At 37.7% G+C, this 17122-nt stretch overlaps 2 protein-coding genes across 3 annotated transcripts in view; one reads left to right on the forward strand and one right to left on the reverse strand.

The window, feature by feature from the left end:
- Window positions 1-17122, reverse strand: part of MESR3 (misexpression suppressor of ras 3) — a 54842-nt gene that overhangs the window by 11792 nt on the left and 25928 nt on the right. For both annotated transcript variants that reach the window (XM_070286748.1, XM_017161060.3), the window contains exon 3: window positions 5442-5472. In XM_070286748.1, the coding sequence (XP_070142849.1) occupies window positions 5442-5444 (3 nt within the window). In that variant the 5' untranslated portion in view covers window positions 5445-5472. The remainder of the gene's footprint in view (window positions 1-5441; window positions 5473-17122) is intronic.
- On the forward strand, window positions 658-2883 carry Cyp310a1 (Cytochrome P450 310a1). Its single transcript, XM_070289033.1, has 7 exons — window positions 658-775; window positions 843-1388; window positions 1473-1589; window positions 1644-1825; window positions 1889-2119; window positions 2188-2466; window positions 2533-2883. The coding sequence occupies exons 2-7, from the start codon at window positions 898-900 to the stop codon at window positions 2721-2723; spliced, it is 1491 nt and encodes a 496-aa protein (XP_070145134.1). The 5' UTR covers window positions 658-775; window positions 843-897; the 3' UTR covers window positions 2724-2883.

Here is a 17122-nt window from a genome sequence, read left to right on the forward strand (position 1 = left end):
GGAAATATTATAATTTCAGTCAGGATATCCTTACTGAGTGATGGAGTCATTTCCGACCCTATAAATCATATATATTTTTGATCAGCATCAACAGCCGAATCGTTTTAGCCATGTCCGAAGGAAAAACATTTTTTAAGCAAATTTTTCAAAATTTGACACAAATTTTGATTTCGTAAAAACTTAAATTTAGTATGCAGATTTTTTAAGCTAGAAAAACCTAGCATAGAAAAGATTTCCGAATTGAAGTTAATGCTTTTTTGGCTTACTTATGAAATTTTTAACCTTAGATTTGTAAAATAAATCCTTTATTATAAATTTGCACATTTTTCCTTCTCCATTTTAAGACAATACATATTTTCTAAACCTCTAGAAGCCTTACATACCCTTTATTCTTTATACCCAGGGTACTTTTCGGTCACAAAAACTTGCCCAGACTTTGATAATGACATGGTACAGCCGCTGCTGTATAAATTACTATCAGGACGCTTCGGGCACAGCCCATAAAGAGAGCCAAAAAGAGAGATAACTGAAACAGTGTGTGATAGTATGCCCGGTATTTTTTCCAATATATATACTGTTTCTCCCATTTTTTGGATTTTCATTCCCAGTTTTTGCCTTTGTAATTATTCTTTTTTTGGACAGACAAGATTGACTTGCAGTTGTCAGTTGGCAGACGAGCGGCCGAGAAGAGCGACGCATCGATCGCTACTTTCGATTTCGTTGGGCATCGTCGTCGGAGTCGCCGTCATTATCATTCCCATCCAGGCAACTCTCAGTAATTATCTCCCAGGGCAGACGTCCTCAGAATCTGGTGTAGTTTTAGGTTTCGCTTTCGGTTTCAGTATCAGTCTTCCAGCACCCGTCGACGTCGCAACATCATCTTCAAACACCATCAACATGTGGCTGCTGCTGCCTATTCTGCTCTACACGGCGATCTTCCTCTTCGTTCGGCACATTTACAGCCACTGGCGACGCAGGGGATTCCCCTCGGAAAAGGCCGGCATCTCGTGGAGTTTCCTGCATCAGGCCTATCGCCGGGAATTCCGGCACGTGGAGGCCATCTGCGAGGCCTATCAGTCCGGTAGGGAGCGGCTGCTAGGTATCTATTGCTTCTTTAGGCCGGTACTGCTCGTTCGAAGCGTGGAGCTGGCCCAGACCATATTGCAGCAATCGAATGGCCACTTTAACGAACTCAAGTGGGACTATATCAAGGGTTATCGCAGGTTCAATCTGCTGGAGAAGCTGGCACCCATGTTTGGGTCTAAGAGATTAAATGAGATGTTCGGGCAGGTACAAAAAGTGGGTGATCATTTGGTTCAGCACTTGATGGACATGGAACAGGCGCAAGGTGGTGTTTTGGAAACGGATTTGCAGCAGATACTGAGAGTGTGAGCATCTAATTTTAACTCTAAATATTTTTAAATTAATTTATACATTTAATTAAATTAATTTCCTATTAAATCCTCTTTTAGTTATTCCATCAACATCATAGGCAATCTCATTTACGGCCTGGATATCAACAACTTTGAGCAAAAGGATCACATTTTCACTAGTTATCTAAAGCAGAGTCAGGTCACTATACAATCCTTGTAAGTAGGTCTTAATTAGTTGGATTTTCCTTTTATAAAATTCGAATTTCCTAGCACTTTGGGACGCCTGCCCCAGAAATCATCGTTTACCTACCGCCTCAGGGATCTCATTAAGCAGAGCGTGGAACTACGAGAGGATCATGGACTGATACGCAAGGATATACTACAATTACTAGTTAGATTTAGGAATGGCAATGAACTAAGTGGTGACAAGTGGCAGCTGGAAATGAATAATGGTAGATTTTTATATTTTTTTACATAAAAAAATATTTAAGAATTTATTTATTTTATATTTCCAGACCAAGAGAAATTTGTGTCTATCAAACGTTTGGCCAAAGTGGCTGAGGATCTCCTTAAAATATCTCTAGATGCAGTGGCTTCTACTATAACCCTTACACTCTTTGAAATCCTGCAAGAACCCTTGATTGTGGAGAAACTCCAAGCGGAAATCAAGGAGCTAAGCATTGAGAATGGTGAGCTGAAGTTTGAGCAGCTAGAAGGACTTAAATATATGGATATGTGCTTAAAAGGTAAGCTTAAAATATAAGAAATAATCTAAAGAATAGGTATTAATTTTTATTTTATTAAATTCCTCCAGAAACTGTACGCAAATATCCGCCTTTGCCCATCATCGAACGCGTTTGCCGCAAGAGTTACTCGCTGCCCAACAGCAAGTATACCATAGACGAGGGCAAGACATTGATGATTCCTCTGCTGGCCATACACAGAGATGAAAAGTATTTCAGTGAACCTCTGAAATATAAACCCATACGGTTCCTGCATTCCTCCAAAATGGAAGATAATTTGGATCAATTTCCCGAGAAGAGCAAGAACCATGCCTTTATAGGTTTTGGCATGGGAGGAGCGCAGTGTGTGGGTTAGTTACTGCTACAAATTCACCTTAAACAATATAATTAAGTGCTGCTCCGCCCTTAAATTACAGGTCAAAACTTTGCCAAGCTGGTAATTAAGGTGGCGCTGATCAAACTTCTGCACAACTTCCACCTGGAATTGGATGCCAACCTGGCCGAGGCCATGGAAGTAACGCATCAACCTGCCCCCTTTATACACACAAAAGACGGGCTGAAAGTCAGGTTGAAGAGACGCGAAATAAACCCAAAACATTATCACTAAACTAAGTTCGGTTTAGGGTTAGGTTAGGTACTTAGCTCTACCTTTAAGTTGTCAAGTTCTTTAATTTAACCAGCTTTTTGCAACACTTTGTCGTCTTCTGTGCGCGACACCTGGAATTATGCTATAAATAAAATTCGGTATATTATGCCTGCGTTGCTCCTGCTCCCTTGTTCTTGTTATTGTTTCTGTCTTGTTTGCTCTGTTCGCTTCGTTAACTTTTGCAAAATGCCAAAGGGTCCTCCTCGGGGCACACGGTTCGTATACGTAACAACGCCGTTGTCGTCACCAAACGCGACGCATTAAATTAGTCATTCCAATGTCTCTGTTGTTGTTTACGCCAACACACAGCTCAGGGATGTGTATATATATATATAGAGAGAGACCCGATTTAAGGATGGCAGACTCCTCGTATCACATCTCGAGCGGAAAAGACATGTGCTTCCATTTGAGTTTATCATTAAATTTGATTTGCTCTGTTGCCAATCCAACATGACAGCCGTGTCCGTATAGCTCTGGCCAAGCCTCTTCTTCTCTTACCAAAAATATGCAAAAGTCAAGTCTGTTTGTCCGTTTCGAAGTACACAGCTCATCTGGATTACACTGAGCCAAATGATATTGTAAAAGGGAGTAGTAGTTTTATAAAGAAAATATTTTTAAGGTAACTGCCAAACGCCCTTTTATCTATTTGATTTTCTTTCATAAAAATAGGTTTAAATATTCTTTTGCTTCTATTTTAATATAATTATTTATTATTCTTAGAGATAAATAATTTTACCTTAAATAAATGTAACTTTTTAATAAGTTAAAAGCTTTGTTTACTGTTTCCTATTTAAGTTTTGGTGACCTATCTCTTATTCCTTCTATATTTTTCTGCATTTCTGATTAAGACAAAAGGCAATTCATATTTAAAATAAAAAATAATTTATCAAGTTCAAATAAAATTATTATTATTATTATTATTTCCTAATTCCCTATTTCCCTTAATTTTCCGCGCGTAATCGGAAACCTAAGAAATATATATTTCTCCTGCTGACTATTACAATTTTTCCCCGAGTGTGCCAATCCACTTGGAGTGTATGCTCCATGAGAGGGACAATCAGGGCCAAGAGGCGCCCCTAATGATGCCGCAATTAGGCCGCATTATGGACACATTTATCATCCGCAAGGCGAGTCGGAGAAAAACGGAAGGAGAGATAGAGATGGAGATGTCACAAACAAACGACTCTAATGAGTGCGTAAAGTGTTTTACATTAATGAAAACTTTTTGGCCAGCCCCTGCCTCTCTCACTGCCCCTTCCTTATCCAAAAAAACTCATCAAATTAATTGAGAAGCCCAGCTGAAGAGCTAAGCTTTTGGGGATAAATGACCTGGAAAGTGTCCGAAATCGACGGCAAACTTTACGACTCTTGCCCTGACCAAAGGCATAAAAATTGAAATTCAATCAAACGAACTCGGCCATGGGATGTTGTCGGGTTACAGGAGCAGCCCAAGCAATTTAAAGCTCCTGGCAACGAGAATAGATATAGATGGAATCCACACAGCTAGAGAGACTAGAGAGGCGACAACAACAGGAGCAGCAAGTGGAGCTCTTCACATGTTCTGACCCAGTTCGCGTGGCGTGGCAAGTGTCGAATATAAATTGCATGAGATTCCACCACGGGGGATGCGAGGTATGCGGGGCAGGAGCGTATCCTGTGGCAAGTCCCTTCGGCACAATCTTCGCTGCCATTGTCCTGGTTACATTTAAACATTACTCATTCCACATTAAGCGGTCAAAATGGCAGGCACGCAGCCCCAAAACTCTCACAAGTCAAATTTAAAAAGAAATACGGCATTGTTTGTGAGCAACGACTATTGATTATCCATTAGGGATACGCTTTTGAGCTGATTTCTATAATATATAAGTATAAATACATAAATAAAAGGAAGAAAGTTGATTTTGTTAACCAATTTAATAAATTAAATCTACTAAAAGCTCTAGAATTGTTAGTGTAAAATACCCAAAGAGAGAGAGAGATGCATATCGATATTTAAAGGCCCTATTTTGTATGAAGAGTTCGAATATTAATCTTAAAACCCAATAACAATAACGTTTTAGTTGCTGATATCTATAATAGGTCAAAATGATATATACTTTGGTTTTATATATATTTTTTTTATGGATTATATTCGAAACATTATTAAAACTAACTTTCAAAATTCTTCATAAATTGTATATTTATCGGGAAAAATATATATCGATTTAAACATTTATCGCAAGCTAAAATATCGATTTAAATCGAACTTCGCTGTAGATAATCTGTGGATTTGTATACAAATCTATAGATAATCTACAAATTCAAAGAAAGAGCAATGAATAGATCATTTCAAATTTAAGGTACTTTAATGCTTTAATTAATAATTTCTAATCAACTACAATATTATTTTATTATTTATTTTTTAACAAATAATTTTATAACACTCCTAATATACTCCTCCATTCCAACTTTCAAATACCGGGTATCAAGAGTAAGTACAAAGTTGCTTTCATCGTTATGTTCTGCTTGGTTATAAATTATGCTACGCAGAAAGCATACAATTTTCATTTCTCCTCGCATAAATTATGAAATATTTTACCCATGGGGACAGGGAGACCGAGTGAGACCCTTGCTTTTTCGCGGCAAAACCCTGCTAATTTTCATGTAAAAGTTGTTGGCCAATTAGGCCTATTAACTTACCATAATTTCCAGATTTGTTTTTGGGGGTTAACTGCAATGAAAAACAAAAAGCAAAAAATCAATTAATTACATTTATTGAACTTTTGCCTCAGAAATAAAACGAGATTAAAAGCAAACTTGAACTGCAGCAAAAGTGAAAGATAAATTTGTTGTAAAGCCACAAATAAATCTCAACTTGAGACTGACACAAAAGGTTATCGTAGTTGCAGTTGCCTTTAATTAGCCAATTGACATATGACTTTTTTGTTTGGCTTTTATTGTTTTTGCTTGCCAGGTCTCGGCCAAAGTTGTGCAACATATTTGGCAGCTTAAATAAAGTGGTTTTAAATGCATTTAAGTGGCTTAACTAGGGGAAATAGAAATTTGAGCTTTTTGTTTCGCTTAGTATGTGAAATATTTGCATAAGAAAAAGCAAAAATTTCTTTGAAATGAGTTTTGCAAGACAAAGATGTTGTCATAAATTATAAAGGTATTATTTAAGCTTAAGGTACAGATTTTTAAGCAAAAAAGCATACGTTTGAGAGAAACTTATGTAATTTAAGTTGACTTCTGAATTCAAAAACTGTGTTTCTATACAAGTTTACTTCTTTTCTCCATTTGCTTGCTTTAATATAAATTCTTTTTAATTAAATACTTTTTCTTAAATACTTTTATGCCATCTTCAAGTCATTATTAAGTGTATTATTTCAAGTTTATTTTGCAGGAATTCCCTTGTCTCTTTGGTGCAGCAACTTTGAAATTGTTCTGCTTATCATCTCGTAACATTTACTTCTTGTTTTTGCTGACTCGCCCAATTATCTTCGCTAATTGGATGAGAACTTTGCTCGTCCCGAAATATTTTCCCACTTGCAGTGTGGCTAAGAAAACACAACACTTAAGTGGCGGCCATCTCATGTGTCTTGTCGCCGCAGAATTCATTCGCCCAACTGAGCTCCAAAAAAAAAAGAGAGAGAGAGATAAAACCCCAACTCGAGTAGAAGTAACCGTCGACCTCTGAGGGTCAGCAGTAGTAATAAAACCAAATAAGTGCTTGGCCTTTAATTGTGCTCTCTCTGGCACTCTTTTCTTTCTTTCTATTTTTTATGAATATTTGTTTAACAATTAAAGTCAAGCGGGGTGTGTGAGGAGTGTCTGTCTGTTTGTCATGTATGAAGATTATGATCATTAAGAGCTGGGCGACTCTCTGGGAGTCGAGGGAATGACAAATTGCAAGGGCAAATTGCAGTTGAGCATTTTGTGGAACAGTTTGACTTCGACAAAGTGGTTGGTTTCTTAATTTTAATATATTTAAAATTAAATAGAATTAGCTAAGGATGGAAAATCGATATAGCAATACTTATTTTGAATTTAGAATTTATTAAAATTTATTTTGAAATATTTTATAATTGTATTTTGTTATTTGAATGATCAGCTTTGAATATATTTATAAAATTTCTGTAGCATCTATCTATTTTGTATGAAAAGATACAGTATCTTTTATTTTTAGATACATTTTTCCTACTAAAGAATCCCCACTGTTGCTTGAAGAACCCGTCATGGTTTTGGCTTATGTTGGGTGGCAGCGACGGGTTCAGTTCAGAGTTGGTTTACTTTTTCAATTTGTGTGCACTGCATTCCCATAATTGCCGCATGGAGTTGCATGCTCAAACTGCAGACGCCTGCACACACTCCTCGGCTGCGTCACATCACATACATGGGATGAGCGACATGACGCGCAGCTTCTTTTTATTCCTAGGAGAGATGACATGGGAGGAGGTGACGGAGGAGGAGGAGGATGTGCTCTTGGTGCTTGCTTGCAGCTGTTTATTGTTGTTATTGGCGGCTCTGGTCCGCAGTTGCTTTAATTATTATTGTCAGCCAAACTGTCGCGGCTGCGGCGGCTCTTTCTTTGCTCTTTTCTTCTCTACTTGGGCTTTCCTCTTTGAATTATATATTTTTATATCTGCTTCCGACTTTTAATTAATTTATGTGTCTGTCACACAGTTACCAGGCTGCTTAAATAGTGCGTGGAATTCAGGGAGACATACTACATAGTGAAGGCGGTACTTGTAATTAATTCATTATCTCAATGGGCATAGGGGTTACAGAGTATACAATGACCAGGTGACCTGGTTTTAAATTATTTTTTAGCTTTATAAGGAAAGGTTTTAGAGGGAAATATAAGTTAAGCAAATATTTTATAATATAAGACATGGTTTCATGGTTTCTAAATTGCATTAAAAGGACCCAAAATGCAGCCATTACTAACAGGAAATAACTTTCCTTTTCATAATCTATTAAATTTAACCCAACTTGAACTCTAAAACTTGAACCCCAAAATGTAACCTTCTTAATGCCCAAAATCATTTAGCCTTCATTTTCAATTACCCAGCGTAACGAAGCGCCGCAAGCGCATTTATCAAAATGCCAAAACTAGATAACTTAATTAAAGCCCCCCGAAAATCAATCTGCATATATAAGTGTGTACATAATGTATATGCGAGACTGGAATCGAAATCTGTAAAGCCGCAAAAGCCCCTTTTGCCACCCACAAAGGGGCACAATTGGTGAGCAACAAACAACAACATCCGCTGCTTATCGCGATAAATCAAAGCCACGAGTGTTGTTAATTTTCCAGGAAATTTTTGGGGTTCCCCCCAAAATATACATATACAAAATAAGGCCGAAAAACGTGAGTGAATGTTCCTTGAATGCCTCATGGTAATAAAAACAACTTGAATTTATGTTTTCACGGCAAACAAAAAATTATCTCAAGCTGGAAAACTTCCTCTTACCATCCTCCATGCGTGTGTGTGTGTGTCTCATTTTTGTGGCAAGTTGCTAATTCTAATTAAAAGCAACAGTCTAAGGGGTTGGGCAGCACACTCAAGCAGAAAATTATCAACTCCGCGGAGAGATGTGCAGATGAAGATATGGCGGAGTTAACTAAACTTCTGCTTGGCTAGACCAAAATGATGTTGCTTGAATGGTGAAAAGATAAAAGAAAAAAAAAAAGGAAAACCGGAGGGGAAAATGAGCAAAGCCCTGGCAGCCCAGGCCAAAATTAAATTGTGCACATTTCCGTGGAGCGGAAATTGCCCGAGTTTGTCACTTGGAATGAGAGAATATCTGAGAGAGATGTATGTGCGGCAGACACACATACACATAATGGAGAATTCCCCAAAAACAGCATGTTTCCCCAAAAGCCTACCTTCCGCTTTCCGCCTCCTTTCCTCCTGCTGGCTCAATTTCAAATTGAAATTCACATCATTCACTTTAATGCGAACAGGTGTAAATTATGTGTATTAATTTATGCATTTTCTGGTCTATACACATTAAAGCCTCGCCTCACCCGCCGCGGCGAACAAAGCTTTTCCATTGCATTTAACCAGAAATTAGCGGATATATTGTGGAAAACTCCTGTGACCCGTGGCCAATTTGCACTGATAATTAAATTAAATGCCTAATTAATTACCAATAGAGGTGTACGTGTGTGTGTACCGCAGGGCAGCAAATGTGCAAAATGTAATACCCACGAACTGCGTCCAAAACTTATTTAATTTATGATCGATTATAAATCAAATTACATGCTAAATTATAACAATGCCACACCGGATGACCCAAATGCATAATGCACACACAGGTAAGTGGAGTCCAGATGTGGGTGGAATACTAAATTTGGCAGTGGAGGTAGTTTAGTATTAGAAAGACTAAATCAAAGTTCAATTTTGAAGAGTTTACCTAAAAGGAATTAAGATAAAACTAACATTTCATATGTCAAATTAATATATCTTAAATTTTAAATATGATTATATTATTATAACACCAAAACAAATGCTCTTTTTAAAGTACTTTCTTCTAAAAAAAACATGAATCCTCCTCTTCTTCTATATAATTTTCCTTGAACATCTTATAAACCCCTTCTGTTAACACTATCTTTCAGCTTTTCTGCTCATCATCCTCTCCCTCATTAATCCCAAAATCCAAAGCAACTTCATTTACTGTCTAAATTTACTCTCTTCCTTAGCCTCATAAAACCCAGCAGCAGCAGCATCTATATAGTCATCAAATTGCCTCCTTCATCGAGCTGAGCACTTCACCAGCCGGATGGAACCTTTGACTACCTAATTCCGGTTCTGAGCTATATATACCTCTATTACCCAGGGCAACCTCTGCAGCTGGTCCTGGACCTGGAAATATGCACAGCTTCTTCTCTAATTTACTCCTGGCTGGCACTCATAACTCAATCCCCGTCTTGGCCCAGCTGAGATGCATCGCGATGGTATATACTTAGACAAATGAGGGAGTACTTTCAAGGTAATGTAAAACTTTAAGAAAAGTAAAATTTAATTTACTTGTACAAAATCAAAATAGAGTTTTTGGCTATTTTTTAACTTACTGCACACCATATTTACCTAAACTTTCTAACAAGCAATTTTTTTATGGAAATTTATAGAACTAACTCTATAATTCCCAACTAGTTCTAACATCTCTGGCTTCTAGTGAAGCCTTAAGCTCTTACATATATTTTTGCTGCTCAGGAACTAGCAACTCTTTTCTAAATTGTTTTTTTCCCAAGTGTATACGTTGGTAGGAGTCTCTGGCATCTGGCTAACCCTTAAGCCACATCTAGTTGCATTGACAAAATTTCACTTTGGATGTCCCTGCTGTCTGCTATCTGCCTGCTGCTGTGGATTGCAAATGGCAAAGCTGTGGAGACTGCAGTTGGTTGCATGTTGCATGTTGCAGCTCTAACAAAAATGAAGGGTTTTTACAAAGAGTGTGGAGTTGGCATGAAGCTCTTCTACGTCGCGCTGTCACATGCCACATTCTGGCAACTCTTTTTTATATAGGGTATGAGAAGAAATGAAGGGTATGTTGGATTTTAAGAGAAATAAATACAAGTGAATATCTTAAACCAGCTTATTTGTCCTTTCTTGCTCTATCTAACACTCTAAAATAATTTTTAAAAAATATTTTATACAGTTTCTAAATTACCTTTTTATTATAGGTCACCTACTAGTCGACCCTAGCCTTTCTTAATAGTTTTTCCGTAGCTTGTCGGCATGATTTTCGCAATCAGTGGAAAGCAGCTTGAACCTCTGCAGTTGCTGCATTTGTTGCCGCTGATGGTTTGGCGTGACATTTGGCTTCCGCGCGAGGAGAGGACAAGCGACCAGGGATCGGGACCGCGTCTGGAGCTGGGAGTCATCTCCTGTGCAGCATAATCTGGCATAGCTTTATGCCCAAAGCTTTTTCTGGGTTTCCATGTCGCACGGCGTGAGGAGAGGGAGAGTCTGTGTGTGTGCCAAATGATGCGCAATTCACAAGTGAAACTAATTTGCGCCACAACAAAGTCAATTTTCCAACCCAACCGAGGGAAAATCGGGGGCGTGTGGAACCATGTTTATGGCTGTTTCGCCTTAAACTATGTCAAAAGCCGTTCAATTAAGTTTTTCGCTTGCACAATGATAAGGAACCTGAACCTCCACCTCCGCTCATAACAGAGTGACGCCAAAGGGTATTAACACGGGTCTAGATTGAGGGTTTCCGGGGGAAATCGAGGGTATACATATAGGGCATAGAGAGAGAGAGAGAGAGGGAGGAGTAAGAGTGACTGGAGGTGACTGGGGCATGTGGGGACATCAGATTGATAGCGTCGCTAAACAACACAAAACAGAAAAGACCCCAACGGGCATGTGCAGCTCCGGCTACTCCCTACTTCTAATCAAGCACGTAAATAAAGTTAAGGTTTATGCCTGCGAGGAGGGGCACCAAAGCACACACAAAGGGCCAGGCAATTTATTCCGTTAAAATGAAGTGGGGATACCCTAATTTGGCCAAGGGTTTTGGATAAAGTATATTATAAAGAATAAGAATAAAAGGTAATATTCTCAAGAGATACTTGAGAGCGTTGTTTCTTTATATCATTTTTTTTAAGGGGATAGATTTTATAGTATCCTTGGTCGCATTATTTTTTATATATTTAATATATTAAGTACACAATAAAATTTGTGGCATTTTTAAGCATGAAGAATTACCGTTTTCTGTGCAATTTTTAAACCATTTTATGGCTTATAAATATCTCTATTTTTCCTCCATTTTTAAGTACATTTTTCACAGATTTCTTGCATTTTTATTCAATTTAAATGTTTTATTTGAACCCTACATATACCTCTTAGACTTCCCTATACCCTATAATTCACAACAAATTGTTCGAATCTCGCTGGCGGGCTTGCCAGGATTGCCTTTGGGCCACTCATCATCAGATCAATGGGGTAAACACACACTGGCACACACACCCATGCTGGCCTCAACAAAGGCGGCCAAATGACAACCTCAGGTTCTATTCTCTATTCCTCTCTATATATAGAAAGGCACAAGTATGTGATGGGGTCGGAAAAGGGGCTGATGATGGGTTGTTGCTGTGTAGGGGGATCACCGGAACCGTTGTTGGTTACTGTTGCTGCCCGGCGGCGGCAAAGTACAATAAAAAAGTGCTCCAACGTTGCATGTAACATTTGATTAGCCCCGTGAATGGGTAGGAGATGCCTCCGTACTGCGGTTGGGTGCCATCATCATCCCAAGAACTGAGGAGGGAGTGGATGCCCAAGGAGAAATGAGCAGCATATTGCTGTTCAGTGCACTTGGGGCAATGGCAATTAGAGGTTAACTTGAAGTACTAACTCGGCCACAGCCCAGAACCAATAACCAACCCACTAAAGTCAACCAAAGTTCTTGCTGTAGTGGGAATTCTTTAGGTTGGAATATTTCTAAACCTTTGTTATTTTATTCAGAACCAAAATAATGTAGAAAAATCAGCTAAAATTTTAATTAAAGGAAGTTGAAGAGTAGAACAGAGCCTTTATTATGTACTTTATAAATTATAAACTAACTAAAAGCCACAAACTTAAGTTGACCAAGCTCGACTGTAATGTACTTCCCTTGGAAGCTGAGGAAGTAGAACGTTATATCGTTGGCTTGGTTAATATACGACATGTTCGGTTTCGGCCCATTTCCAAGCCAAGCACATTGTTAACTTCTCAGCCCTTCTTCGCCACCAAAAACTTCAACTTGGTTTGTGTTCAAGTGCAGTGATGTGTGCTCGGAAAATGTTAGGTGGGGGAAAATGGGGGAGGTGTTGCGATTGTGTAGTTTCTGCGGTCACAAGTGAAAACTTTGGGAGTTGCGTTAAATATATTTGTCAGCCAAGTTTATTACGGAAGTTTGCCAACTTTAAGCCAGGAGAATGGTTAAGTTAATAGCTAAATAAATGGAGGCGAACGTGGAATGATTTAAGATATAGTTTGAAGGGTATATATTGTTGCTTTGGTTTAATATGAAAAGTTGTAATAATAAACTCATTATACAACTCAAAATAATAATAGGAAGATTACCTGAAATTAAGGAGTTAATTTTTGAATCAGGGAATAAAATAAAATAAAAACTAAACAAAATGAAATGAAGAAAAAAGTCTAACTTTAGGTAACCAAATAAAACCCCAAAAGCTTAGTAATCTCTTCTTCTCCATTTGATGACACTTTGGCTTTAAAAATCGATTGAAAAATCCCATTTATCCCTTGCCAAATCCTTTCCTTCAAATCAATAAAGCATCACCAACCAGGAAGAGATCTCCGTGATTTATCCCCAAATATTGCTCCCTCACTTGCCACTTTCAATTTATCCCCGCCAGTTTCTATTTAGTCTGACTTTTCCTTCGCCCCTTATATACTATACCGCACCGCAATTTCTCAGAGCAGACGGGGCTCAAGTTTTCCACGTGAAAAATGGCATCATAAGAAAAGTTATTGTCTCTCTGTCGAGTTGCCCAACTTGGGATGAACTGCGTCTACCATGGTTGGACCCTTCTTCTACCAGCTGCAGCCTCTGCCAGTGCCATGCAGCATCATCGGCGGCAACGTCAAGAGTTTATTATGCAATGGTAAAAATTTACTGCCATTTGTTGTCAACGCGCCGAATGCAACTAAGAGCTATAAGCGAAAAATACACAGTGATGGCAAGAGTCTAGGTACAAGAAATTAGAATAAAATTTGAGCAAGTAAATATTACCTTTGATAAAATTTTAAAAATAATTTTAATGCTGATTTATAAATAGGAAAAATATTTTATGTTTTTTCGGTCTTAATTATAAATAATTATAATACAAATTAAGCGTTTAATTTTGGTCTTAAACGTTAGGAAAAATTATTTAAATAAATTATTAGATCAAAAGTAGTAAAAAATATATATTTAATCTTTTTAAATATTAAAAAAATATTTTATATAATTAATAACTTAATTATATATGCAAAATTCTTCAAGAAATGATTTATTTACTTGAAAATTTTTCTAAATTTTGTCTTCCTCCTTATCAGTACCTAGTACCTCACCTCAGGTAGTCTTCAATAATACCTTTGGCATCTCTAAAAAACAATGCCAAAATTCGACTCTGTGACTCGCGGTAGAAGCTTTCAAAGAAGAGGGCTTCGTCTGGGAGCTGACTATTCACATTTGTGCAGCCATTGTAATGAGTTTCTTGTACGAAAAGAGAGACAATCCTCAGGCAAGTCAACGTCAAATGTTGCAATATGTAAAATTAACATTGCCTTGGCTTGAGGGGGAGAAGTTGCAATGGAAGTTGAAGTTGAGTTAAACGAGATGAACGCCAGAAGATGAAGAAGTTTGAAATCGAAAAAAGTTCGGAAGCCGAAAAGTGTCGGCGGGATGGATGGCTGATGATGTTGCATGTTTATGCCACATCCCACTCCCACTTTTTTCCATTTGCCACAACAAAAAAAAACCCAAAAACTGGTTACAAACTGGCTGCTAATTGCCGCCAGGCAAGGAGTCTTTGAAAAACTCATAAAGGCAACTCGCACGAACGGAAAACAATTTTATTTCGACAATAATTGTTTCGTGTGATTGACTGACTGATTGATGAACTGACTAAATATCTGGACGTGTCACTCGTCTCTGTGTCCAATTAAAGACGAAATCTATGTTAATCAAAGTCATCAAAATCAAATTCAAAATCGAAAACAAAAGTGAAATTCCACTGGCAGCGGTCACTCTGATCTCTGCGGTTTTTGTCTTGTACCTTCTGAGGTTTCTCGTGAGATGGAGAAAGAGAGGAGGAGAGAGATCAATGCACGGGAAAGAGTGAAAGTCAAGTCCAAACATTATGTTTTATGGACACCGGGCAGCCGTCAACTTGGGACACCTTTTTTTTTGCGCCACCTGAGTGTGTTTCTTTGATTTGTGTGTTGTCTTTTTTTGTACAAAATTATTCACGCTATTCGGGCTTATTTAAATTTTATAAAAGAAACCACAAACAATTAGCTCCACCCACACTTAGGGGGGTAACATTGGAAGAGAAGTTAGAAATCGAGAAGGGGTAGGCACAAGAGTTCCAGTATAAGTTTGCATTTCAATTAATTAAAGTTTCATTACAAAATAATAATAACTACTAAATATTTCACAAATTAATAAATATTCCTTAATTTTCTTAGCTGTCTTTGTAAGTCTTAACTTAACTTAAAAAAATTCTTATAAAATTAATATCTAATTATTTTCCCCAGAACCTCATTTTCTTGGTTCTTCAACCCACATTTCCTCATTATTTTCCTTTTAGCAAACATTCTGCTCCAATAAATTCCATAAAATACTTTAATTAACTTAGAAAAACCCCTTGTTGACCGCAAATTGAAGGCTACGCCTTTGGTCTTGGTTCAAAAATAACTTTCTTTTGCCCGCCCCCAAAAGCCGCTTAAAAAATACAATAAAAACAAATTCATAATAATATAAAGAAGCGCGCATTGTGTGGCCTTTGCTGTCACTGTCACTGCAATACAAAAAACAAAATTATAACACAATATAAAAAGTGTATTTAAATTGGACAATGCAAGTCCAACAATGGCCTATCCCAAGTACAATTAACTTAACTTTTTCTGCCTCTTCAGCTTTGGCTTTAAGACCTTCAAAATGTTGAAAGCGAGACTCAAAAATCGCCGAATGTTGAATGCCGAAAAACATTTTGCCGACCAGCACAAAAATTCATCACCACCACCATTACCACCTCCATTCAACCAAGAGCTGGAGGCTTTAACCCAGTGGGTGTGAACTTATCTCTGTAAAGTTGGCCAAATGTTTGTAAGTCGCTCAAGAGACCTCCGCGTCAATCCATCAATCATTCCGCCGCCAATGCCTAATTAGCATGCAATTCATGGGAACAATTGAATAGTGTTGGTCAGAGATCTTAAATGTCATGCCCAGGCACTTGTTTTCGTGTTTGCGAGTGGCAAGGGGATTATATATGTATTATATAGCCACATTATATGGACTGACGGACTGCCGTTCAAGGGCCCCAAAGCCCCCTTCCGGAACGTGAGACGAATTTCGAGTGCGAAAATCAAAGTTGTTGTTCCTCCTCTAAGGTCGAATGTTTGTTTTGCAAATGCGGCTTGGAATTAGCATTAATTTTATCATTTTTATTTATCGAACCAATTCGAACTTTCCTTTTAGCGGGTTTGTGTGAACAGTAGAACAAGTTCTCGTTCACCTGCCATCACCAGCAGCATCATCTTTATTATCGCAGGAAAGTCAAAAAAAAATATAAAACCTGATTTTCAGTCGCGTGTTTCCTGTTTGCAGGCCTAAAAACAAGTTTCGGCAGGGAGGAATCGCATAACTCAAAAGCGGCAGGAAACATTCCTTTCCCAAAAAAAAAAAATCCTACACTCTCCAAAAAATATAATTAAAAACTCTTGTTTAAGATTTATCAGGAGATAGGAGCAGAAACCAATCAGTTACGCTTATAACTCGATGATAAGAAAAAAGAACGAATAACAAAAGTTTCAATTTACTTTAACAGAAAATCGAAATTCAGCCAAGCCTTGATTTTATTGATGTTGCCATGATAAATATGTATAGAAAAACTATATATATTTATAGGTACATGCTTGTGTATATCGTGTCAACTGCACAAGCAGAAAAATTGAGTTTGACTTTCATCAAATCACGTGACATGTCCTGAATATAGAGCACCCAAAAATTTATACGGCTTCACACATCAACTCCCCAATCTATGCAAATAAGTCGAGCAAATAGGAGGAGGGTGGTGGAGAGACCACCAAAACCAGTCACATACCGAGATTTATGCGTTTTTCATATTGACAAGGCTTAAACAATAGACTCTTTGCTGAATTATTTGCCCTTCTGCCATGGCAACTGTCGTTTATTACACTCTTCTCTGTCGTTGGCCATAAAAAAAGGCAAACCATTAACTTACATTCACCAAACTATGCTTAATGAAGGCCCGATAAAAATAGACAGAGACTTTAATATCTTTGTACAAGTCGATTTTTAAAGGTACAATATAGTAAGCATTAAAATTGTAATAAAGCTTCCTTTGAAGCAACTTTTTTATTGTCAAACTTAAAGTTTTTATTAGTTACAAAACTTCTCTGCTGATGACAAAGTTTCTTAGCTTAAATTTCTTCTTAACTTCAAGAAATGCATAATTTGTGTTACTTTTAAAGGAGATCTCTTTGCAGATAGTCATTCCCAAACAAATTTTCACTCTCTGCGCTGTAATTTCAGGTAATTTAAATTGGGTTTCAGTCATAACCTGAACAATTATGCTATAGGCCCAGACTTAAACCTAATGATGTGGTTCAATTTCGTAGGAAAATCGTGCCAAAGCG

The sequence above is a fragment of the Drosophila kikkawai genome, chromosome 2L (assembly GCF_030179895.1).
Source record: "Drosophila kikkawai strain 14028-0561.14 chromosome 2L, DkikHiC1v2, whole genome shotgun sequence".
Lineage (NCBI taxonomy): Eukaryota > Metazoa > Arthropoda > Insecta > Diptera > Drosophilidae > Drosophila > Drosophila kikkawai.